This window comes from Ciconia boyciana, chromosome 23 (assembly GCF_034638445.1).
Source record: "Ciconia boyciana chromosome 23, ASM3463844v1, whole genome shotgun sequence".
Classification (NCBI taxonomy): Eukaryota; Metazoa; Chordata; class Aves; order Ciconiiformes; family Ciconiidae; genus Ciconia; species Ciconia boyciana.
This window is the reverse complement of record NC_132956.1, coordinates 3,115,975-3,140,328: the sequence shown is the minus strand read 5'-3', so window position 1 is coordinate 3,140,328 and position 24,354 is coordinate 3,115,975. Positions and strand designations below refer to the sequence as shown.

The 24,354-nt window shown below is 60.7% G+C and overlaps 1 protein-coding gene across 1 annotated transcript; it reads right to left on the bottom strand.

Moving 5' to 3' along the window:
• Positions 1-11,533: 11,533 nt before the first annotated feature.
• On the bottom strand, positions 11,534-23,218 carry NUAK2 (NUAK family kinase 2). Its single transcript, XM_072844927.1, has 7 exons — positions 22,991-23,218; positions 17,997-18,117; positions 16,435-16,586; positions 15,354-15,419; positions 14,165-14,284; positions 13,706-13,838; positions 11,534-13,627 (listed from the first exon to the last, which is right to left on the bottom strand). Exons 1-7 carry the CDS (start codon positions 23,201-23,203, stop codon positions 12,495-12,497), a joined length of 1,938 nt encoding a protein of 645 aa, XP_072701028.1. The 5' UTR covers positions 23,204-23,218; the 3' UTR covers positions 11,534-12,494.
• Between the last annotated feature and the right edge of the window lie 1,136 nt (positions 23,219-24,354).

Sequence of the window (24,354 nt, the reverse complement as noted above, 5' to 3'; positions counted from 1 at the left end):
ATATAAAAGTATATACACAGTCAGATCCTCCTCTGGTGCAAATGGGTGCCACTCCACCAACTTCGGAGGCCCTGATCCAGTTTGCCTCAGCTGAGAATTTGGCCCTTAACATTTTCTGTGGCACTTCCCAGCCCGATGCGCAGGGCTGGTGCAGGGCACAGGGTACTCGGGAGGGTCCGGGGGCCCCACAGAAGGGGCAGAGGCAGTTCCAGCGCATGGAGGGGAAGGTGCGTGTCCTCTCCCACCTCCTCCGTGCTCCCGGGGCCAAGTCAAGCCCACCTGTGGCCCCACATTGGGCTCCCCACATCACCTTGGCACTTCAGCATCACCTCTCACCCTGGCAGAGCTCCCAGTGCGTCCCAGCAGCTGGGGCTCAGTGCAGGAGCTCTGCACAGGGCAGTGGGTACCTGCAGGAGCCCTGCGCTCTGCCAAAGGAACCGGCAACACAAGGGTGGGGGGCTGCAAGGAGGAGGGCTGGGGGGCACTGGGCTGGAGACCCCAGCTTGTACCCTGGGGCCACAGCAGAGAGCTCTGAGCAGGAGCCGCAACCCCAGGGCGCTGGGTCTGGTGCATCAGCAAGGAGAGAAGTGGTGGAGGAGACCGAGGATGGAGAAGAGCTTGTGGAGGGTGACCACAGCAAGAGGTGGCCCCGCTGTCCTTGTGGAGACCTGGCAGCAGAGCCAGCAGGTACCAGACACATCCCAGCCCCTCGGTTTGCACTGAAGTTAAACCACACACGCTGCAAGCGAGCTCAGCGTGGGGGAGCAGGGGGGCAGCCGGGAGATAAGCCTGCGCTATTTCTGAAGCACAGCAGCAGGCTGGGTTTCAGCTGCTTTGACCTGGAAAGATGGCAAATGGATCTGAACTGGCTGCTGAGCAGACACGGGCGGGGAGAAGCAAGACAGTGGGGCTTTGAGGGGGCCTCGTAGGCTGGCAATGGACTGGGGGCACCCAGATGGACCCTGCTCCCAGGCATCCCCTGTCCTTACTGGAAAGGGCATCTAGGAGGTGACATGGGTTTAATATCAGAGACAAGGCAGCCAAGCCCCAGTGCGCAGGACAGTGCAGGAGCAGGGGCCGTGCCCAGGTGGGACGGGCAGGCAGGGACAGTACAGACCTTTGTGGAGGCTCCCCGAAGCCTGGCCCGTTGCTGCAGGTGACACACAAGGCACATCCTCTCTGGAGTGAAGGGTCATATCTCCATGAACTTCATTTGAGCAACGTGGGCTTGCCCAGAGCTGCACTGATTTTCGGGCACGGGGCTGGGGAACCTGCCACATCCTCCGGTTCGGCAGAGCTCCCTGCCCGGCCGCATCCCGACGAGGTGCGTGCTGCACGGGCTGCACCAGCACCAGCTCAGCGTTTGTGCCATCAAATATCTGCAAGAACAAAACAGTGAATAATTACTTTTCAAAGCCTGAGCTCCCTAAACCCAGCTCCTTGAGCTGCTTGGCCCTGCCTGAGCCCACACCCTGATGGCCCGGGGGGGCACCTGCCCCACCGCTGCCTGCGAGCCCCACGCCTGCAGGCAGGAGGGGGGGGGGAGGACGGGGAAAAGCCTCTTTCCTGCCGGTCTGTCGGCGTCCCACCGGACAGGGGTGCGGGCAGGGGGCTGAGGTGCTGCGGAGCGGCGGCGGCGGCGGCGGCGGCGGCGGCGGCGACCGCAGGGGGGCCCCCGGCCTCCGCCGCAGACGGGCCGGTGATGGGCGGCGGCCCGGGAGCCGCCCCGGAGCATCCTCCCTAAATGCCGTGTAGGGGCAGGGTGGGGTCCTTCACCCCAACGGGCGCTTTAACCCCTTCCTGCCTGCAGCCCGGCACTGCCCCGTCTCCCCTGCCCTGGGGGTCTGGAGCAGCGAGGAGGGGCTGGAGGGGATGCCCAGGGCGCGGAGGGGGAGGGCCGGTGTCCCTGAGCTTGCGGGAAAGGGGGGGGGATTTCTGCTGGAGGCAGCGAGCACCTTATCTCAGGAGGCTGCAGGCTCCCTTTGCAGCGGGAGGTGGGTGCAATAGGGTGTCCGAGCACGGAAAGAGCGTGTGCCACAGCTCAGCACCAGCGATGGCTGCATCGTGGGCAAAGTGGAGGGGGTGTTGGGGTGGGAGCCCCCTGCGTGAGCCCTGCCACCTCCCCTCGCTCAGGAGAGCGCTGCGAAGCTGGGCAGTCCCCCGCAGCAGAGGCAGGGCTGCAGGTGGCTGAGGGCAGAGGAGCAGCCTGTGACATTTTGGGGCATTCACATCAAAATGCTCACGTCCTGGCACCGGCCAGCCCCCATGACCTCCTTGGCAGCAGCTGGAGGAGGCCCCGATGCTGGGGCAGCAAGCAGAGCTCCTCCAGCCTGCTGGGCGACTGCCATCCCGGCGGGAATTTTGGGACCTCTGATACCTCCTGTTCCTGGACCTGCCTGTCCCCCCTGCCCAGCTGTCTGGGCTGGTCCCCACTTCCACTCCATCCTGCCCCGGGGAGCAGCAGAGCCCCTGGGCTGGGTTGTGCCAGCCAGCCAGGAGCGACACCCCCGCTGCCCATCCAGCATCCTCCTGCTCCCCAGGCCTGGGCGCCCAGCCGAGCCCCGCTCTCGCAGGCGAGCAGCTGGCAGACGGGGCCTGCCGGCATCTTCCCATGCCCGACAAGGGGGAGGCAGGAGCCAGAAAATTCTGCGCAGGGAGCCAGGGAGCTGCTGGTGACATTCATGCTGGTTGCAGGGACAATTCCCGCATGGCGTGTGCAGCCCGGGGCTCCCTGAGGACTCGCATTCTCCCAGCGGGCACCGGCACAGCGGGGCTGGGGGGGCTCATAACGGCCCCCTTTGTGCGGATGGCAGGAGGAGAGGTGAAGCTTTGACGTCAGCCCGGGAGGAATTCCTTAATGCCATTCAGGCCTCCCTCGCCCACGTTGCTAATTGCATTTTATGTAATAGCTGCAGCTGGGCTCCCAGTCCGCTATTGAGAGCGGGATAAGACAGAGTGACAGGGGCGGCGGGGGCCGGGGCAGCGCCGGTGGCTGCGAGGCATGCCGAGCTGGTGCCACCAGGCACGGGGACCCTCATGGCCCCACACCCTGGGGCCCCAGGGCTCAGCCACCCCTTCCCCAGCATAGGGAGCAGCTCACATCCACTGCGAGCCGCATCGCGTGGGGCTGGCATGGGTGCACGCAGAGGCTGGTGCCCACTGAACGCAGGGAGGACAGACATTGGGAGCTCAGTGGGGAAAGCCAGAGACGGGTCGGAGGGTTTCTGCAGGGGCGAGGGGCACCAACGCTGTGGCCAAGCCGGCAGGTGGGACCTCTCCGGCCAGCACAGGCAGAGGAGCACTTCCCCCTGCAGGGTTTCCCTTCACTCCCCATTTGGGGCTGGTTTGCAGCGCTGCAACCGTGCCATCAGTGCCACTCAAAGGCACCCCGGAGTGCCCGGGCCCCATGGCGTGGGGCAAGGGGTGGCCAGGCAGCACTGGCTCCCTTCCCCTGCCTCATGTGTGTGATCAGCTGTCACTGCAGTGAGCGTGGAAGAAGTAATAATAATAAATTGTTTTGGTACCTAAGGGGTAATTGCACTTAATGGAGACGAACGAGGTAGTGATTTATCTCGCTAGCATTACGCCATTGGGTTTCCAGCTGCATGAGCCTTGGACGATAAAATAGTGTATTTGCTGCCCTCTGCTCTGCTGGTGGATCTCCCAAATACCCCCGCAGTGTCCCCATTGCTCTGGCGACTTCCCTGTGCGCCCAGGGAGAGGAGCACCAGGAGCTGGAGGCTGCTCCCTCATGCAGGGACCCAGAGGCACTCACCTCCTTTTTAGGGTGCTGCTGGCATTGCCTCACCCCTGGTTTGCCCCCCGCTCACCCCCGCTGCAAACCCTGGTGTGGAGACCCTCACCCAGGCACCCACTGGGATGGCTGACCCAGGCACACCGTGGGGGTGCAACGCAGAGGGGGAGTTTTCCCAAGGAGGAGGAGGAGGAGGAGGAGGAGGAAGGGGGTTGGGAGGGGGGGAAGTTGGCACTCATCAATGGGAAGGATGGTGGGACCCCAGACGTCCCTTCCCCCCCGCCGGCGTGGCCAAGCTTAGGCCGTAAAAAGAAAGAGCTGGTACCAAGGATAACATGCTTCGCATTCCTGCGCTGTCTCCGGGGAAATTTCGACTGATCTACATGAAAAATACTTGCTGCCCCTGAGGTCAAAGTGTCTGGAGGAAAAATTTCCAAGCGGAAAAGCTTAAAGCAGTGCAGAGCCACAGCCGGTGGCCGGCTCCGGGGCACTGGGGTCTCACCTGGCACGAGCGGCGGTGGCCAGTGCCTATGCCACCATGGCTGGTGCCAATGCCACCATGGCCAGTGCCTGCACCACCATGGCCAGCACCTGTGCTACTGTTGGCAGTGCCCATGCCGCTGTGACCGGTGCCAATGCCACCGTGGGCCTCCCCAGAGCACGGCAGGGTGCAGGAGGCTGCTGCCACCACCCGTGAGCCCGTCCTGCCTCCCTCATCCCCATCGGGGCTGGGAGGGTGTCTGCCTGCCCCCGTGCGCAGCTTCCCTTCTCTTTCCTGTGGCCAGGGAAAGGTGGGGAGGGGGCCACTGCTGGGAGCCGAAAACAGCCCCCGCAGCCCCTTTCCTCCAAGCCACTGCAGTTAAAACCACAGCTCGCGGGTCCAGCCTCCTGCTGTGAGCTCCAGCAGCCGCTCGGGGAGGGCAAGTGCTGGCCAGAGACAGAGACAGGGACAGGTAGGTTGGCACGAGCGGTCTCAGACGCCACCTGCCTGCACCATACCAGTTGAAGTGGTTTTGGGAACCGCCTGCTTTCCAGACTGCTGCCATATGTCCTCCCACTCTTGGCCAACACGGCACTTCAGCTGCCCCCGGGGGCATGCGGACCCCTCCCAGGAGCTGCTCTCGGCAAGCTCAGCGCCCAGCAGTGAACACCATCACCCCGTGGGCTGCAACTTTCTCCCTTTCCAGGGCTGCTGCCAGTGCGGGGGGGACTGGGGCACCCATGCACATCGTCTGCAGCCATCAGCGGCACATCAGCCACACCGTGGAGCAGCTCCTGGTGACACTGGGCTTTGGAAAGGCCAATGCCTGTGGGTGCTGGCTGCGAGAAACATGCTGTCCCTCTGCCACAGGCTCATCCCAGGCCCTGCAGCAGCACAGGGTCTGCCAGCCCCCGAGCCCCCTGCCCTGTGCACCCACACTCGGTGAACAGCAGCACCCCGAGCTTGTATGAACCCTGCAGCCTGCGGCTCAGCTGTGTGGGGAGGGAGAGCAGAGGGAAAGCCCCGAGGCTGCCCCCTGAACTGCACGGAGCAGAGCCCGGTGGACCTGGCTGCTGTTATACTCATGGCCGATCTAATAATTTAATTGCACATTTAAAAATAAATACTCGTCTGGGGTTGGGGGAAAAAAAGGCTATGGAAGAAAATGAAGAGGAATTTAATTAAGGGCAGTGCTGGGAATGTCTCTACCACAATAAAGTTAAGGAGGATCAATTGCTTCTTCCTAGGATCAAAGCGAAGGGCTGGAGGGGGGAAGCAGGGCTGTCGGGCGGCTACAAAGCACAGGGGAGGGAGGGGAAGGCAGGGAGAGAAAGGCACACAAGAGAAAGCAGGAGAAAGACAGCTAGATGAGATTAGAAAAATAATTGATCGCATAGCTCCCCGAGGGCTGCCCGGACTCGCGGGTCGATCATAGCGTGGGGGAGGCTGGGGGGGTCCGCGCTGTCTCCCTGGCTGCCCACCGCCCCGGCTGCCTCCTGCCTGGGGAGGAGCAGAGAGAAGGGGCAGCACCGTCCCTCCCTTTCCCTGCCTTATTTCAAGGTACCCACCCAGCCGAGCACCAGCTGGGCACCCCTCAGCTGAGACCATGGCTTGGGTGTGCCAACCCCCAGGCACCCTCGCGGGGCTGAGCGAGGAGCGATGCGCGGGTCCCAACGTAAATCAAATTAAACGTTCGGTGCCCCATGCCAGGCACCAAATGGCCAAAGGTATTGGCCAAAGCCTCAGGGTCCTGCTACCCTCCCAGGCCTCCTGGAGCGCCCGTGATGGCTCTGCTGTCCCTGTGCCCCGTCCACGTGGGCCGGTGCCCTCCTGGCTGCCGAGGGCAGGGTGTTGCAGGCAGAAGCAGGCAGGGCACAGAGGTGTGGGGTTGCACCGTAGGCAGCTCCCCGGCTACAGGCACCCTCATCCCAGCCCTTCAGCTGCCTGCAGAGCACCATGGGTTTGCACAAGCCACTGGCAGTTGTCCCTTGGGTAGCATGGGTCCCTGGGCTGGCAGTGACTCAGGTGGCCCCCGCGGGACACCAAACTTTGCAACACCTTCTCTTACCACCATGTCACCACGATGGCATCGCTGCAGTGCCCAGGCCAGCACCCCTCCGGCCGGGCATGGCTCTGCTGAGGCCGGTGCACCGGGGAAAACCCAAGTGAGGCTGCACCCCAACGCTGTGACCCTCCCGGCCAGGTCTGCACGGCAGCGGGCACAGGGCTGCCGTTAGCCAGCACAGAGGGAGCAGGAGGCTTCGAAACACCTCTGCCAAGAGCCATTTCTGCATCAGCTGGGAGCCTCTGTCCCCCAGCCTCGTGCCACGAGGGAGCTTGTCCTGTGTCTCACCTGGGAAGGGGGTGTGGGACCGCTGGGAACTGCAAGGGAGGGTGATTTTCCCAGCGTATCTGGATGCAAAGAAGCACCCAGACGGGTTTTTTTTTGGAAAGGGCTGCAGCTGGCGGGTCCCGAATTTGGGAGGTTGGTACCCAGCCAACCAAGGCAGTCCTGACGATCCAGTGAGGCAACACTTTGCATCTTTAGGCACCCAAGTAACTGTGTGACTCCAGTTTCTTCAGGTGTAAAATGGGAACGCAAATACCCATCTACCCACCAGACCTACCATGGAGTTGCCAGGAGGCCTGCTTCTTGCTCACAGTGTTTGCATAGGTTGGGACATCATTGCCATGTCAAGAGCAGGTTTGCATTCTGGCTGGGAACTTCCTGCAGCGGCACAGCCCAACGTGTGAGCGGCGCTGAGCCCCGACCCACCCAGCTGCTGCCTCCGGAAACATGGGCTCTTTTCTTGCCTCACCTGCTTTTGCAAGAAGCCGAGCCTGCACCTGGCGAAAGCGGTTCAGCCGGCTCCGGCGGGGAGGGCTGAGCTGGCTGCCTGGCAAGGAGACAGCACCTGGGTGTGCCACATCCCTGCAGAGCCCCATCGCAGCCCTGCTCTCACCAGGCGATAGCAGCCGGCAGCCCCTGGCGCAGGCAGCCGGTGACGGTGCGCCCGGCCGGGCGGTCGAGCCAGCGTGGCTGGTTCGCCGTGTCTCCGCGGGAGCCCCGCCAGCTTTGTGCCTCCCGTGCTTGCTTTGCACATATATGAAGCACTTGAGAAGCATATGGGGTTTTATTGCCGTATGGCAGCTGTCCATGCAGCCGTGCCCGGCCCCCCCGGGGGCTCAGCAGGGCATGGGCTGTGCTGGGCAGGATGCTCAGGCAAACGGTTGTCCGGTGAGAGCATCTATGGGTCCCACAATGCAAGCGCAGCTTTCACGTCCCATCAGCTCACGGCAGGCACGATGGGGTGGCTGGCCCTGCAAATGGGCAGGACAGGAGATGGCCGGACAGTCCCGCAGCTTCAAACCGGGCTCCAGCAGTGCCGGCAGAGCACAGCACCCTCTCCCCGATCCCCTCTGCCTCTCTGCCCTGTCCTGCTGCAGAGAGGACCACAGCCCCAGCGCCGCACACCCCAGGACTGCGGAGCTGCTGGTCTGGATAGGTGGTCGTCCTGCTCGGAGAAATCCCACGGGCTGCCTCCTCCGGCAGAGACCCAGCAGCCCAAGCAGCACCGCCATGGCTTTGGGAGGGTACTGGGGCTTCAGAGTGGTTACCAGCACTCGGCTATCTGGGTCCCCAGTGGGGTCCAGGATTATATTTTTAGGTCCCAGGCTCAGATGTGATGCGGCCATTCCTCGTGCTCCAGGGAAACAGGATCAAAGTTTCCGGGTGCCGCTTTCTCCCCTTTTTCGGCTGCTCCAGGCTGCAGCAAAGTGCCATTGAAGATGGGAGGACTTTCATGTGGGGATTTCTCCTCTTCAGATCTTCAAAGAAATCCAGCAATCAAACAGGTAGTTGTGGAAGCACCTTAAAAAAAAACAAGCCCTACTTTGAAAGCATCACATGCAAAAGAAACATCTAAACTTTGTTGTGTTAATTGTTCTGGCACTCAAAGTTACGACAAAATGTCTTAGAAATATTGTTGGCTCTGGGCCCATGATGTGTCAGACAGACAAAAAAAATGCTCCAGCAGAAAACCTGAGGAAAAGAAAACCAACAACAACAGATTTCTACAGGAAGGAACAGCGGCATGGTTCAGTCATGGCCGTGGGGGAGATGACAGTGGTGGGCAGCCGATAGGAAAACCCCAGAGCACCTCGGGCATCCGCCCACGTTTCCTTGAGCCGCTCCGTGCCCTGGGCATCGTTAGGAGCTGGCTGCTAACGAGAGCAGGCTGCGGCCCTGCCGCCATCTCCTTTCCACCGATACGAGAACGGTTCTTGCGAGGGCCAGCAGAGATGCCGGCTGCACCCTGTGGTGCTTGCAGCTGCTTTCTCAACAGTTATATGCAAGTGGCTTTTGCTGCAGGCTGTCCCGGGGGGTCACAGGCATCCCCCCCCCGGGAAGGCACATGTCTCCCTTCCCACGCTGCATCCCCCCAGGCCTGCTCCGCCTGCCCCGCTCTGAGCCCCAAATATGGGCTCGGTGCATCCGGGCTCCCCGGCACAAGCCCGGACAGGAGCGTGGTGCTGCGGGGTGACTCAGGGCCCCGGCAGCTCCCCGGGGCCAGGGGAGCGGCGACTGCTCCCCTCTGCCGGGAAACCCGCCCCAGCCCGGGACGGAGCTGCTGGGAGCGGCGGCGGAGCTGCTCACTTCCCCTCCTCCAGCCAACCACCCCAGCCCCAAAATACCTTTTTCTCCCCTTTTTCAGGGCACGCAGGGCTTGTGGATGTTGCACAGGGACGTGGCTCCCAAAACAGCGCCCAGATGAGCGGGGGTTATAGGTCTGGGCTGGTGCATGGGGCAGCACGCCTGGGGTGCAAGTGACCCACCAAGCCACAGCTATGCCATCCACCCCAATGCCCCCCACCTGAAAAATCCCTGGAAATGCCCAGTTTTAATGCCTGAAAATCCCCACCCTGCCCTCTGGCAATGTCCGCAGCGCCAGTCCCTAGGGTGCAGCCCGTGGGGACGTACCAACTACCCCCAGTAAGAAGGCAGCACCCCGAGGACCAGCAGGACAGGGTCCAGGCTGTCCCCCAGCAGCCAGGGTGCCTGCTGCGGGCCGGCTTCACCTGGATAACCCCTTGGGACAGTGACAAAGGAAGCTTGTACCGGGCTGGTATAAATCCTCAGGACAATATGCTGCGCTCCAAGCACTCCAGCATCACCTCATCATCCTGGACAATTTATCTTTGGGTGTTTCTCCCTGTTTCCCTCTCCCCCAAGCCAGCCCGGCATAGGCACAGCTCCATTCCCACATGCCGAGGCAGCACTGCCTGCGCTGGCAGCAAACGCAGCAGGTCGGCTGAAGTCACCCCCAAAAAATGGCATTTTCTCAGCAAAATGCCGCTGAGGTCATTTTCACCCGCTTCAAACGCCCACAGGGGGGCCGGGGCTGCGCCAAGCAGTTCCTGGGAGCTCAGGAGGCTGGAGGGAAGCAGAGGGATGCAAATCCTCGGGATGAAAGGGCTGAATAAAAGAGAGCCGTTAATAATAGTCAAGGCCTGAAAGGGGGGCTCAGCCCCCGGCTGTGGGGGGCAGCTGCGCTATGGGGGGCAGAGGCAGCGGAAATCAGGGCTGGGATGAAAAGGCTGTTTCCAAGGGCTGGCGGGGGAATGCCGGGAGCACGGGCACAGCACGGGGAGGGGGGCACCAGCAGGGACGGGGGACAGTCACTGCGGCCCCCTCCCACCGCCTCCGAGGTGCCTTCAGGCTGAGACTGCCTCCTTCACCTGCTCACCCAGCCCTGGGACTCGCCAACGGCGTTTCTCACCCTTGCACATTGCTGCAGCCCAGCACAGGGTGGGCAGGGGCTGCGCTCGCCGCCACAGCCCCGGGGGGGCTGCCACAAGCTGGGGGCTGGGCTGAGCCGACCAAGACACCGCTCCTAAACCAGTGCAAAAAAAAAAAAACACTGCAAACCAGCAGCTGCTGCCGGCCGGGACACGCGGGATGGGGTGGTCAGCGTGCGCCTCGCACCCACGTGGGGCCCACCTGGAGCTGCCGCAGCTCAGCCCTGCTCTGAAGCCAGCAGGCGAGAACGTTTTCTTGCAAATCATTAATGAAACAGGACCGCAGCACCCCAGGATGCTCCAGAAACCAAACCCACAAACCCTTTCCAAAAAGGAGGCTCTGTCCCTCAGTGGCTGTTAAAAACTCAGCCCAACCTGACCTCCGCCTTGGCATGCTCCATGCCCCAGACCCACGGGTGCTGCAGCCCCCAGCTCGCCTCGGCAGCCCACAGGGCACCGGGACTTTACCCCTGGCTAAGCTGGATGCCCTCGGAGCAGCTTTAAGCGCTCTGGCGTTTCTTAATGGCGCAGAAAGCACGCGGGGAATGCGTGGCAGGGGGCAGAGCGTGCGTGGCCCCCCGTGGCTTCAGCCACGCTGGCCGAGGGGCGGCATTCCTGGCAGGCAGCCCTGCCGCTGCGGCTCGGCCTCTCCGCGGCGGGATGGAGGAGACCTGAAATGTCTCCTATTAACCCAACTGGAAATGGGAAATTGTTACAGTGCTTTATAGAGCAATAAAACTGGTTTCAATGCCGCAGCAGGAGAAGAGGATAAAGGAAGCTGGGGAAAGGGCCGGAGAGGAGGCAGCCCTGTGGTACGTGGCACGGCCGAGCTCCGGCTGCTGGGGCTCAGCCTCACTCGGTCCTTCCTCGGAGGCACCCGCAGGCACTCTGAGAGGAGATGGCAGCTCCCCCCAGGAGGGAGCTCCTGCCACCAAGACCTGCAGATATTTCACAAATCCAAACCCACGTATAACCAGCGTTGTGGAAGCGTGTCTGGGAGCAGAGCTGGGACAGCAGGGCTGCCCACGCTGGGGAGGGGGCAACCCCCGGGGAACAGGTCCATCGCCTTCAGCAGCCATCCGCCTCCAGCCTGGCTTCCCCCAAACTTCGGACTCTGCTCGTTTGGTCCCCTCTGGGTCAGGGGCACGGCCCCGGCAGCATCACTGCACCAGTGCCGTGGTACCCCGGCAGCAGCCCCCCCTCGCTGGGTCACGCAGTGGCAGCTGCTCAGCCTTAAAAACTACAGCCGGTCACCCTCGCTGTGGGTGCTGAGCCCCCACATAAGGGATATGCCAAGCTGCAGCTCAGCACCATTCCACACTGGTAGGAGGCACCAGTTTAAGCCCACACAGCAGCCTCAGCGCCATGCAAAGCCCTGTCCCAGCCATCAGACACCGGCCTGGGACAGGCAGCTGGAGGCAGCAGCACCCCATCACACCTCCCTGCCCCCCCCCCGCGCTGCAGCGGCACAGCAATCAAGAGAACAACTCAGGTCTATGTTTGCTTTTAATTTAATGGTTTTCTCAAGACCACTTTGTAGGAAGGAGGGGGAAAAAAAAAAAAAAAAAAAACAACACACACACCCTGGAGAAGGGAAAGGGCCAGCGAACACGTGGCAATAGTGCAACGAGCTTCAACGTGCGGCACATGAGACAAGGGCACAGACCCCTCCACCCCCCCGTGAAAAACATCTGGGTGGCCATTATGGAGCCAGACACATCCCGTGCTGCTGAAGTCTTACATCAAGTTGGACAAAGGCAATAAATAAAGAAGTGGTGCCTCACCAAAGGCACTTTTTTTTTTTCCTCCTTTCAACATTAATTAAAAAAAAAAAAAACAACCAACAAACCAAACCAAAACAGATGTTGGCATCAGAGCATGTTCTCAGACTGGGGTTTCAGCCAGATCCAGTTGGGTTTCTCAGCGCAGAAGAGGGAAAAGCCGGGGCGTGGGGGGTTGGACCCCGTTGCCAGCACGTCCCGAGAGCCCAGCCCACAGGCAGCAGCCAGGGCAGCACCTTTCAGCCCCTTGCCAGCACCCTGCTACATCTCCAGCTTGTTTGAGGTATATCACCTGCCCCATATGTTATCTTGTGCAGCCAAAAAACAGTGCAAAGGAAAAAAAAAAAAATCCCCCCTAACCCCTTGGTTCCCTCCCCCCACAATGAGATGAGCCTGTTTGTGAGGGGAGGACGGCAGCAAGGAGCCTCCGGGACCCTCTAGCCCCTCCACGGGGCAGTGGCTGGATCACTCAGGGCTTTGATCCATTTAATGTCCTGGTCCCAGGGTGACCCCCCCCCACCAACACCCCACGGCCACCACGGCTCCCTCCCCGAGGGGCACGAGGCTGCAAAATAAATACACGGGACGTGGCTCAGCAGCACTGGGAGCCCCGGGGCAGGGAGGGCTCGGCCCCCTCCCCAACACGCACCACCCCGGGGAGCCCTGCCAGGAGGTGCCCTCAGCTCAGCTTCATGCCGATGGCCGTGGCACGCCGGTAGACCTCGGTGACATTGTCACAGCCCGCCAGGGACAAGCTGCTCTCTCCCAGGGGACTCCGGCAATGGGTCACAGTCCAGCGGCGCAACCTGCGCCCTTCCTCCACCTCCTCCTCCTCTTCCAGCCGGAGGAGGCTGTCGGCAGAGACACAGCCCCGCATGCCCCTGCTGCCGTGGGGGACACGGGCGGGCAGGTCAAGCTGGTCAAAGGACTCCGTGGAGAGGATGCTGTCCTCGCTCACGGCATTGGACGGGCGGGCACGGGGCACCTGGGGCAGGGGCACCTCGCCAAAGGCCCCAAAGCCCTGCCCGGGGGGACTCTCTGCCTCGGTGCTGCTAGAGGAGTACTTGCCGTTGTGCTTTAGGATGCCTTTCCGGCGGACGGGGAGACCCTGGGGGCCCTGCTCCGGGGAGGGGTTGTCAGCAAACACGCTCCCGTCGAGGTCCAAGCTCCCCGCGTCCAGGACATCCCCGGACTCGCAGCACTCCAGGGATGAGTAATACCCTGACTCCCTCGTCGAGGGCTTTTTAAGTATTCCCTTCTTGGGCATGGCCGTGGGCACCGCCGCAACGCCCGTGCTGCAAGGCAGCATCCCAGAGGACAGGATCTGGGTGAGACCCACAGCGGCCACCTCGCCATCCTCACCCCTCGCCTCTCCCACGGGCACCGCTGGTGGGGGGCCGGGGCCGGGCACCTTCTGCTCGCAGGAGTTTCTTTTCTTCAGGATGCCCTTGGGCCGCTTGAGGATGGACTTGGAGGGGTTCTCCGGGGCCAGGGCCACCTCCTGTAGCACGTGGGAGATGTCGTTCTCCTTCTTGGACTTCTTGAGGGAGCGCTGCCGCTCCAGAGCCACGCTGGGGATGTGCTGCTTCAAGAAGCATCGCACCTTGGAGCTGTTCTCCAGGAGGGGCCGGGAGGAGCGGCGAAGCCACTCTGCCACCGTGGCCAGGGGGGACTCGCTCTCCCGCAGCAGCTCTTGCTCCCCAAGGGGCACTTTGTAGCCCCAGTTCACCCACCAGTGCGTGGCAATGTCCTCAATGGTGGCACGGCGCTCCGGGTTCACCATCAGCATCCACCGGATCAGCCCACAGGCATCTGGGGAAGAGGCAGGTCAGGCACCGCAGGGAACACACGGAGTGGGGGGGACACACAGGGTGGTGGGGGTCTGCCTACCCGACAGCTTTGTGGGCTCCCGGTAGTCTCCGCTTGTGATCTGCTTGACCAGAGTCTTGTAGTCGTGGCCATCGAACGGCATCGTGCCGTGGACCAGGATGTAGAGAAGAACGCCCAGGGACCAGCTGTCCACCTGCCAGCGGGACAGATGAGCCTGGAGGGGGGCAGCAGGACCGGGCCGCCCTGGCCCCCACCCCGGCCGGGCAGCAGCCGTGGGAGAGGACAGAGAGTGGGGCAGGACCGGCTCCAGCCACCTCCATCCCACCATGTCCCCCTCACCATGGCTGCCACACCCCAACCGTGCGGTGCTTGGCCTTAGGGGACCCGTCACCCCACACCACACAGGCAGGGCTCTGCCCACAATGCTCCGCTGGGAAAACACCCAGCGCTTCCCCGAGCCCAAGCGAAGAGGCAGCAGGACGTTCCCCCACACAGGGGGTGAGGGGAGACACAACCTACCTCCGGGCCCTTGTATGGCCTCCCATTGATGATTTCAGGGGATGCGTAGAGAGGGCTGCCGCAGTAAGTCTGCAGAAGTTTGTCCTGCTGGTAAACGTTGGACAGGCCAAAGTCTGCAATCTAGAGAGACATTTATAGCTGTTATCAAGCAGCAAAGTTCCTCTTCGCAGGTGGAGCAGCATTGCCACCTGAAGCTCTCCAGCTGCAAGCTCGGCTGAAACCAGGGCTGCCCTTGGCACCCTGGTCCTGGGTGCCCTCAGTCTCTGCAGGGAGCAGCAGCAGCCTGGCTTTCCACCCCTGAGGCTACTCCTGCCCCTCTCCCCCTCCCAGAAAGCTCATCCCAGCCACCGCAGCAGCTGCCCCGCAGCGCTGCCCCTCCAGCCCCATCACCGGCATGCCAGGAGCAGAGGCAGCTGCAAAGGTGTGGTTAGAGGGAGAGCTGCCGGGCTCTCCTCCAGCTCATTCACAGCTACACGAGGCCGCTTCGGTCCCTATCTGTTCCACCTAGCACACAGGCATTCATTATCCTCATTTCACCCGTCACCTCTCAATGAGCAGAAGGTACAGTCCCTGCTTGCAAGCTCCCAATTGCAAAATTACCCCTTACAGAAATAAAGCCCCACAGCCTGTTTGTCACCAACCACACCGATTCCTGGCTGCGGCTGTGCCCTTCCTCCCCAGGCAGCTGCACCACTCCCAGCCGAGGCGAAAAGCATCGCTCGGGGCCAGTGGAGCCGGGACCTGCCCCGTACCTCCTTCCGCCAGCCTGGCCGGCGCGTATGGGGACCAGAACTTTCCCTAGGAGAGCCCTTCCTTATCCAGCCGGTCGTGCTTTGACCCCAGCGTTCAGACTTTGCCCTCTTATCAGCAGTCAGATATACAATTATGGTTGTAACAGGCAGCACTGAGGCTCTGCCTCTGCAGCCTCTCCGGCTCAGCTGCCGGGCACAGATAGCAGGGGGCAGGTACGGGCACCCTCCTGGCTCCCCATCTCCTGGGCAAACAGCAGCACAGGCGATGCCAGCAGTCCCAGAGCCGACAGATGCTTCCCAGAGCTGTGGGGAGACCACGTGCGCTGGGGGGACGGGGGTGGCGTGGCCACCCCCAGCCCCTCCACGCTGGGCAGCATCCCTTCGACCCCTTTGCTGGGTGACATCCAAAGCATGGCTGGGTTCTGCCAGCCCCTCACCTTGATGTTCCCGTTTGCATCAAGAAGGATGTTCTCCAGCTTCAGGTCCCTGTGAACGATCCCATTCTGCGTGAGGGAAGGCAGAGCCAGGTTTAGTTTACAGCGTGTTTGAGGAAGGGAAAGTCAGGCAGCGTGGGGAGGTCACTGCCGTTCACCGGCACAGCGGCACGCAAACAGGACACAGTGACGGCAACCAGAGGAGCTGTAAATAACCCCGGGTGCGTGGATGAGGACAGGCTGTAAGCCACGTCCCGACATGGGTGCTACCAGCTCCCCATCAGCTCAGGAGCACGAGCAGGGAGGCACCCTGCACCAGCACCCTGCGCAAGGTGCCACGCCGGGTTCCTGCACCCTCCCCAGCCAAACACCCATGAGAGCGGCTGGTGCCAGCTCCCGCCAGGGCACGGTGGGCACAGCTCCATGCTTTGCCGGGACCTGCTGCTGCCCAGCTAAGCGAGATCAATTTGCTTTGGGTTCAGAAGGTGCCCTGCAGCCCCCCCTTTCTGCCAAGGACATGTGGGTACCCAGGACTGAGGCATGACCAGGCATGGCCTTAGAGCATCCTCCAGGGAGACCCACAGGCTCGAGGGTCTTTCCAGGGCAGGCATGGCTTGTCCCACAGCCCCGGACAGGGCCCTGTAGCTTTACATCCCTTTCGGGGGACAAGACGGGTGACCCAGGGCTCGGCTTTCAGCCCCGGCAGACAGCCCTGGGCGTCTCCCTCTGGGCGGGTGGGACGGGAGTCGGTAACTCCCCGGCGGGGTTAGTCAGCCCCACACCACAGCAGCGGAAAGCCAAGGCAAGGACTTCCCAAAAGCTGCTCCGGCACTGCCTCCACACAAGCCTGAGGGCTGCCGCACCCTTCAGATAAGAGGCAGGATTAACCCCTCTCCTGGGAAAGGCCAATGGCCATGAGCCCCCCCCATCTCCCAGCCCAGGCTGAGCTTCCCCACCGGGCACTGAATCTGTGCCCAGCCCCGGCTCCTGCACCTCTGCCCAGAGCCAGCCCTGCCGAGCACACAGGAGCCGACCCCTCCGCTCTCCCCCCGGGAAGGCAGTGGGAAGCGTGGTGCCGACCCACCTTGTGGCAGTAGTAGACGGCCGACACGACCTGCCGGAAGAAGTGGCGTGCCTCCTGCTCCGTCAGCCGCTGCCGCTCGCTGATGTAGTCATACAGGTCCCCTTTGCTGGCGTACTCCATCACGATGACGATCTTGCTGCTGTTCTCAAACACTGCACAGAGATGGGAAGCCACAGGGTGTTAGGAGGGATGCTCGGAGCTAAGGGACTGCTCCTTAGCACGTGGAGCCCTGACCAACTCTAACCCACTGCCCGCCCCATCGCCTGCGCCCTCAGTCTGTTTTGCAAAACGGAAGGTGTTGGGGTTTCTGCAGGTCAGAGGGGGACGGCCAGAGCTGCCACCCGCATCCCACAGTGGCACCAGGGCTGCTGGCCAAGCAGCCTCTGCAGCCACAGAGCACAGGAGAAAGAGCTCTGCTCTGCCAGAAGGTGACTAAGATGCATGGTTCTTTGCTAGATAGAGCCCTGCCAAGGGGAAGGAGACAGAGCCACCGGCTGGCACGGCTGTGTGGCCTTCCTGCATGGTCCCATTGCTCCCAACAAGGCTCCGGCTCAAGCCAAGACATGGAGCGTTTTCTTCCTGTTTGCAGAAAGCTACCTCAATATTTTTGAATTCCAGCAGTCAGCGTGACTCAGTCCTTGCAAACACTGTGTATGAACTGCCAATCCACTTGCTTCTGTTTAGACGGCAAAAGGACTCTGGGTACCTGACATACGCCAGGGAGGCAGCAATAACACAGGCACCGGCCGCACGCCGGCACAGCGCAATGAACCCCGGCAGAGCCGCCCCGAGGAAGAGCACGGGGCACGTTGGGTTTGCAGCCAAAGGACTCAGTGTTTAAGCAAAGACTGATCCAGCCGGAGATTTGCTCTAAATCTGGTCGTAGCTAGAACTTGAGAAATTCCCCTTGAGTTGGTGTTGCCCCGACATCCTGGGAGCAAAGCCCAGCCCTGGCCATAAAGCCAAGCCCAGCAGCACCAGGAGCTCTCCCAGCACACTGTGGTTTGGTTTTCCTGTGCCCCAGAGCAGGGAATGAGGACTCCAGTGCTGAGATTAGCTCCTGCCTTGGGCTGAGAGCAGAGCCACAGAGACTCCCACTGCTCCAGCACTTGCCATGGCTGGGGCACAACCAGAGACACACACGGCACTGGACTTTGCGGGGGACCCTGGCCACCGGCTCCCCTCCATGGCGCAGCCTCTTGCCAGCAGCAGTGCCGAGGCTTCCAGCCTCAAAAGGCCACATAAACTTTTGGAGCCGTCTTCTCTCTCCGGGCGGGAGGGCATGGGACGGGAAGCGGCTATTTCTGGAGCAGGTATTTCCCCTCGCCGCTGCTCTGCACACAGGCAGGGGGGTGCGGCAGGGAAACCACAGCCCGGCAGCGTCTGCTCTCCCCGCCAGCGCTGAATCACCAGCACGGCACAGGCAATGGCAAACAGCTTCTGAGGGAGAAGAACAGCGAGCGCTAACCTCACTGCTGCAGAGCCTGCCCCGGCACCCAGCCCCACGGAGGAGGCTCTGCTCAGGGATGCTGCTGGAAAGGGGAGGGGAGAGGAGGGCTCACCTTCGTGGACAGCGATGATGTGGGGGTGGTTGAGGGAGGACATGATCTCAATCTCTCTCCGGATATGGACAAGGTCCTGCTCATCCTTGATTTTGTCTTTCCGGATTGACTTGATAGCCACCTGCGGATAAGCACATGCACAGAGGGTCACCCGGCTGTTGGGGCCAGGAGCATTGTGGCTTCCCAAAGCCTGTTGCAGAGCAAGAAACCCACCCCCCTCTTTTGGGAAGAGGCTCACAAGCAAGATATCAATGGCCCAGCTTCTCCACCCAGGCACGCTGTATCCCAGGGCCATGCTGCACGGCTCCACTGAAGCAACTCCAATAAAAGTGAACTTTATCAGTTAGGTTTTTATATTTTCCAAGTCCTATTGCTGCGCACAAGGGAGAAGCTTCCCCCAAGGGAAACCTGCTGCCAGCTCCTACCAGAGGAGCTGCCCAAGCCTCCTCCCACGGGTAACGCAGCCCTGCTCCTCACTTATGTGCCACGGCTTACAGGAATTGTGTCCCAGGCTACAGCCGCCGCTGGACCGCAGCCAAAGGAATGTGACCTGCACACATGACTTGGAAGATAATAACAACAACGTCTTCTTGGGGTCATGAAAATGGAAAAAAAAAAACCACACAACACCACAAAAAAACCCACCAAAAACCAGGTTTTGTTTTCCTCACAAATACTTATTTCAAAGAGCTGATTACATAGAGGTAAGAGAAAGTTTGGCATTAAAGAGTAGATCCCTCCTAGGCACAGGACTGTGCTCCAGCCAGCTGGGAGACCCAGCGCCGACCATGCGAGCCGCTTTCCAGGCTTTCACTTGGGTTTTCAACTTATCCTCTACAAGGAAATTGAAAGGGGAGGAGAAAGAAGAGTAAGTGCTGGAGAATAGATGCCTTCTAATCCTCTTTCAAAGGGGCTGGGGAGAGACAATGTGCTCCTAGGGTTGAATTTACAACTGAATCCAGCAGAACCTCTTTTTTTGTATCAGACAAGAATGCGGAACAGCATTAATCCTGTAAAGGGACCCCCGCACCAGTCTCCCAGCAACAGGGAGAGGGGCCATAGACACCCGCCAGCCCCAGCTGCCCGCACAGGAGCGATGCTCATGGCTACACTGCACAGGGCCCTCCTCCTCCTTTGGCTGCGTGGGACAGATGCTCGGCCTCGTCTCCCTCCGATTGAGGGGAGTCGGAAACCTCGCTCCTCAAGACCTAGCCCACCAAGCAGCAAAAGGCTCAGAGCAAGTTTGCAACCCTTGCTAAGCAAGGCCCATCGCACCCACGGCAAGTCACCAGACACTAAGCAGTGAGATCTCAGCTGCCACATCAGTGTCTTCATGGGAGAAGGACGTGCCAATTTTAAGGGCTCGGATGGGCATGTGAGAGATGGCCGATGGAGTCCCCTTGGCCTCAGAGCGCATCTCTACTGCACTGGGTGACTTCAGGCCAGCTCTGGCCAGGGCAGGGGTTGCCTCCTGTGCACTGCAGAGGCGCCTGCACCAGCCCCAAGGGTTGAAGAAACCAAGCAGAATGGACTCTGGCCAAGGGAAGTTCAATAACCCAGGCCCAAGTTTCTGTACAAAGCAATACTGAAGGCGCTTAATAGCTTCTTGAAAGCCAGGTATTCTTTTCCCTGACCTTTGTGCTAGGTTAACAGGTTAAAGTTTAACAATTTTTTGCTCCAGCCCCTGATTGCCTGCATTCTGGTGGGGGTCAGGTAAAGCCTTCATGCAGCAAGTCAGCCCACTCCTGCCCTCCCAAATTCCTGTTGACTCACTCTATTCATCTCCCCGCTAAAGCTTGACATCCAGCCCAACAGCCTCAGCATTTTGGGGTGCACGCAGCACATTTGCTTGCTGACCAAGATGCTCACACACATACACTGCTGAGCCGGGGCTCAGGGCAAGATCCACTGTCCATAAAAAGACACAGTGGCTCCAGGCTGCCAGCGCGGGAAGCCTTAGGAGATGCCGCTGGCTGTATGTGGCAGAGTGCCGGAGAACGCCCTCGCCTATGAGCCCGGCAGTTAGTGACCTCCAAGGCAGACGGGAGTCTCGGCTGCAGCAGCGAGCAGGTTTGGAGCGCTGGTAGAGCCCCGGGGCTCTCCTTGCTGAGCCCTGCCCGCAGGCAGGCCAGCTGCCTGCGTAACGGTCGGGCACAACGCACAGCGAGGGTACGGCACTGTTAGGGTCCACATCTCGTATAACAGAGACTGAACCAGCCACTCAGGGTGGGATGATTTATCTGCCTGTCAAGCCCTGCCGGGGAGGCTAATCTCTTGGCCATCCCATCCTTCCCCAGGGTGCCGAGAAGCAGTTTTGTTCCAAAACATCCCCTACCTAAGAGGGCTGACAGCAAAGGATCGCCCCTTGAGACAGAAAAGGCCATGCCCGGCCACCCTGGAGATGGGAACCAGCAGCTTCAAGGGACAGACACTGCCACAGCCTACACACTGCCTCCATCATCAATGCTATGAGAAGAGTCTCCTGCAGCAAACAGCCCCAAGAAGTCCTGCTGCAGAAGCCTAGAGAACTCGAGAGTACTTTCCAAGTCAAAAAGGCTTTTAATTAAAAGTTTTTTGGGGGCAGAACAGGTATTTTCAGCAGCTGCTGAAAGATGCATTAAGCTACAACCCCAGGCAGCACTTTAGAAGTTGTTCCAGACTGCAAGTGCAGCATTTCATGCTCCATGAAATATGGATTACAACCCACTACGGAAGAGACCGGGGTTCACCTCTTACTGGAGATCAAAAGAAGCTTTGCTGCTTGGGAATATTCCAGGTGCTGCCTTCCTCTTGACACCACGCAAGCCCACAAATACATTTCTGACACTGCAAGCGAGTCCCACAGGAGGTCCCCCTTTCTATTTGACTTGGCTGCAGGCCAGGGCTTGGGAACCAGGCTGGGAGAAACACCAGGCTGGGAGAAAAAAAAAGGCCAGATGCTGCCATGCAAACAGGTGCAGGAGCCACTTTGCACCACCATGGCACACATTACTGAACCTTCAAACCAAAAGACGCAGGGATAAAGAAAAGAAGGAAAGGAAACAGAACCAGTAACTCCCTCCCCACCTGCTTGATATTTCGGGGACACAACAATTTTCCAAGGACTGGGAAGGGCACTTAAGCAGAAGTCCCCACCAAAAGGCGTGAGCATCATTTCACCTAAAGGATTCCTAACCAGAAAGCAAGTTTTTGTTCAGACAAAGAATGTTCATGGAAGTCCCCCAAAATCCTTCAGCTGTGGGAGCCTGGTCTTCCCTGCAGTCTACCAACTGATTAGACACACCTTGCTCTGAGCTAAGTCCAGGTAGGTTGGTTAAAATAAGGAGGAAAAAAGAAAGCTAGGCAGTAAAACAAGACTGTTCAATATTCAGTGCATCTGACAGAGGCAGTTTCTGATTAGCCAGAGGCAAAAACCATGCATGGAGCAGCTCCAGCTTTACAGCCTCAGCCGGTAATGTCAGATCCGCACAGCCCACGAGTGTACCCGGGGAGGCAGCAGTACCTGCTCTCACACCTCGCTGTTTAGGAAGTGAAAGCCACTTAGAGAAGGAGCAAATAACAACCCAGCTCAGGATAAGCCTGGAGATTAAACAGGTCCGGAAATGCTGAGTGCTACAAGAAAGAATTTGTGGGAAGAGGAGAGATTTGTGGTTAAGCCTCCTGTTCCTACATGGCCAGCTCGCTGAAGTACTAGTTAGGCTAGTTAGCCTTTGACTATCTCGGGCATTCATTGAGGAGTCATTGGCCTGTGTATTTAATTTGCATGATAATAGACCAATGCTGCTAGACAAAGAGTCCCTGTCCTAAGGGGCTTCCACAGAGAGGTAAGTTTTCTAGCAGTTCAGAGATTCCCTGCACAAGCTCTGCTAGGTGCAGACAGGGAAAGCCAAGTCTTCTCGCCCATCCCGAGGGGAGGGACCCTTCTAGGTCTGTGGGTGGAAGCTGCATTTCAAGGCCCTGATTATGCAGCAAAACAGCAGCTTCTTCAGAATCAGATAGGCTAATGGAAATGGCAGATCTGACTTAATTAAGGGCTGTCACGTTACACAAGAAAACCTCTCAGATTTACAGTTGTTTTCCTTGACATGCCTCTGTGGCACGTCAGTGATCCAATCTGCACCCCGCTCTTCTGCTCAGCCCTCAGAGCCTTGCTGGGCCAGTCCCACCGCTCGCAGGTGGCCCCTCATTGCTCACCCACGGTCTCAAGATGGGTTGGTGTGCAAGTGCCTTTTGTGGGTCCCATCCCACACCGCAGGGTGCTCAGGACCAAACAGGGGCAGGGAAATCACGGTCAAGTTTGCCCTTTGAACCCCTGCAGATTCCTAAAGGACAGGGCTGGCTGGCAGGACAGCAGCACCCCGCGTTCCTGGGGGTGAGGGTCCCCTACCTCGCCCTGCACCCTTCCAGCACGCTGGATTGAGCCGTGCATGAGCCAGGCATTGCACAGAGGCATTTGCTTGAGAGGGGCTGAGGTGTTGGTTGAGCAAGTCATGACTTTAACCAGACACTCAGGGCTCAGAGGGGCTCGGCTTCGCTTGCGCGCCGCACGCCGCTGCCCAGAGCCAAGAGGCAAAACCAACCACGAACCAGGGCAAGAGGAAGGGAAAAATCCTTGAGACTCAAGTGCAATGTTTGCTCTTCGCTGCCGGATATCTGCCGGCTCCTTTCACCAAGGAGCCCGACGCGGTCAAGTGGGCGAGGGGAGCTGCAACCCCCCCGGGGGGTGCGAGGTCCCTCCGGGCTGTCCCCGGCCCCGCTGCCCCCGCCTGCGGCACGGGCCCGGGGACGGCAGCGCCGCAGCCTCCCCGCACGCTGCGCCGGGAGCGGGGCCGGGCGAGGGCTGAGCCTTCCCGGTTACCGGCTGGGGAGATGCACCGGGGCGAGGCGGGGGCGCGGGGGGATGCACCGGGGCCATGCTGCTCAGAGCGGGGGGATGCTCAGAGGCCCCGCACCGGCTCACGGTGAGGATGCGCCGGGGAAGGAGGGATCCTTACCAGTTTGCCGGAGCGCTCCCGGGCTTTCTTCACCTTCCCGTAGGTGCCCTTCCCCAGCGTCTCCAGGAACTCGTAGCGGTGCTTGAGGTTGTGCTTGTGGTGGTGCCGCTTCACCGCCTGCTTCTTCATCAGCGGCCGCGGAGACTTGATCAGCCCCTCGGCCAGCGACACGGCCAGCGCTGCCCCCGGCCCCGGCCCCGCCGCCCGCTCCATGCCGCGCTCCGGCCCCGGCTCCGCCGCCTCCCGGCACGGAACGGCCCGGCCCGGCCCGGCCCGGTCGCTAAATGCGGCGGCCCCGCCGGCCGCGCCCCCCCGCGCCCATTGGCCGCACGGCGGCGGCCGCCCCGCCCGGGAGCCGGTGCGAGGGGGGGGGCCGGGCTCCGGGGAGACCCCACGGGCAGGGGTGGAAGGGGACCCACGGGCTGCGGGGACACCCCACGGGCCGGGTGGGTGCGAGGGGGAGAGCGCGGCCCGCGGGGGTGAGGGGGAGCCGCGGACCGGGGTGCAGGGGGGCACCCCCAAGCTGGGTGCAAAGGGGGGGTGCACGGAGGAGGAGGGGGCAGAGGCAACCCAGGGGCAGGGGAGAGAGACAGGGTACAAAGGGGGGGCCACAGGGGCAGCAGGGGGTGTAAAGGGGCGTCCTGCAGAGTGGGGGGGGTAAGGACCTTCCAGAAGGTGATGCAGGGAGACACTGGTGTCCAGAGGCTGAGAAGAGGCGCAGGAGCAGAGCGCCCAGCTGTGTCACGCCGGGAGAGATGCACGGACAGGAGACAGAAGGACAGCCAGCCAAGACACACACACACACACACACACACACACACACACACACACACAGACGTGGTTTGCTGCAAGGAGCCACAATGCACCCAGGACTCAGAAAAAAATACATATTGAGGGCAAAGTCAGAGAGAGGAGAGGCCTGGGCAAGCGCAGCCTGTCCACGCTCGCCGCAGGATGATGCTTTGCCCTCCTGGACACAGGGCCTGGGAGGGAGCAGCGTGCTCCGTGTCCGGAGCTGGGGGGGAAACGACTGCAGGCTGCTCAGGCGCTCCCACGCAAAAGCTTTTTACAGACATTTTTGGTTAACTCTGTGGCACCTTCCCGTGTGGTCTTTTTGCCCCTGTGGTAAATCTTTGTTTTGAGATATTAAAAGAATGCAATTATTTCCCAAAGCAGCCAAAACAAAAGCTCTTGCCCAGCTCTGGCATGTGTGAGGACACACCGCATTGATTGAAGAAAGAGATAGTTACAGCATTACTCATCCCCGCACTCAGACCTGGATTTTCCCACCACTTCCAGCAGCTCAGGGCAGCGCGGCAGGGTGAGGCAGAGCAGGGGCTCGTGAGCCTCTGCGAGGGATGATC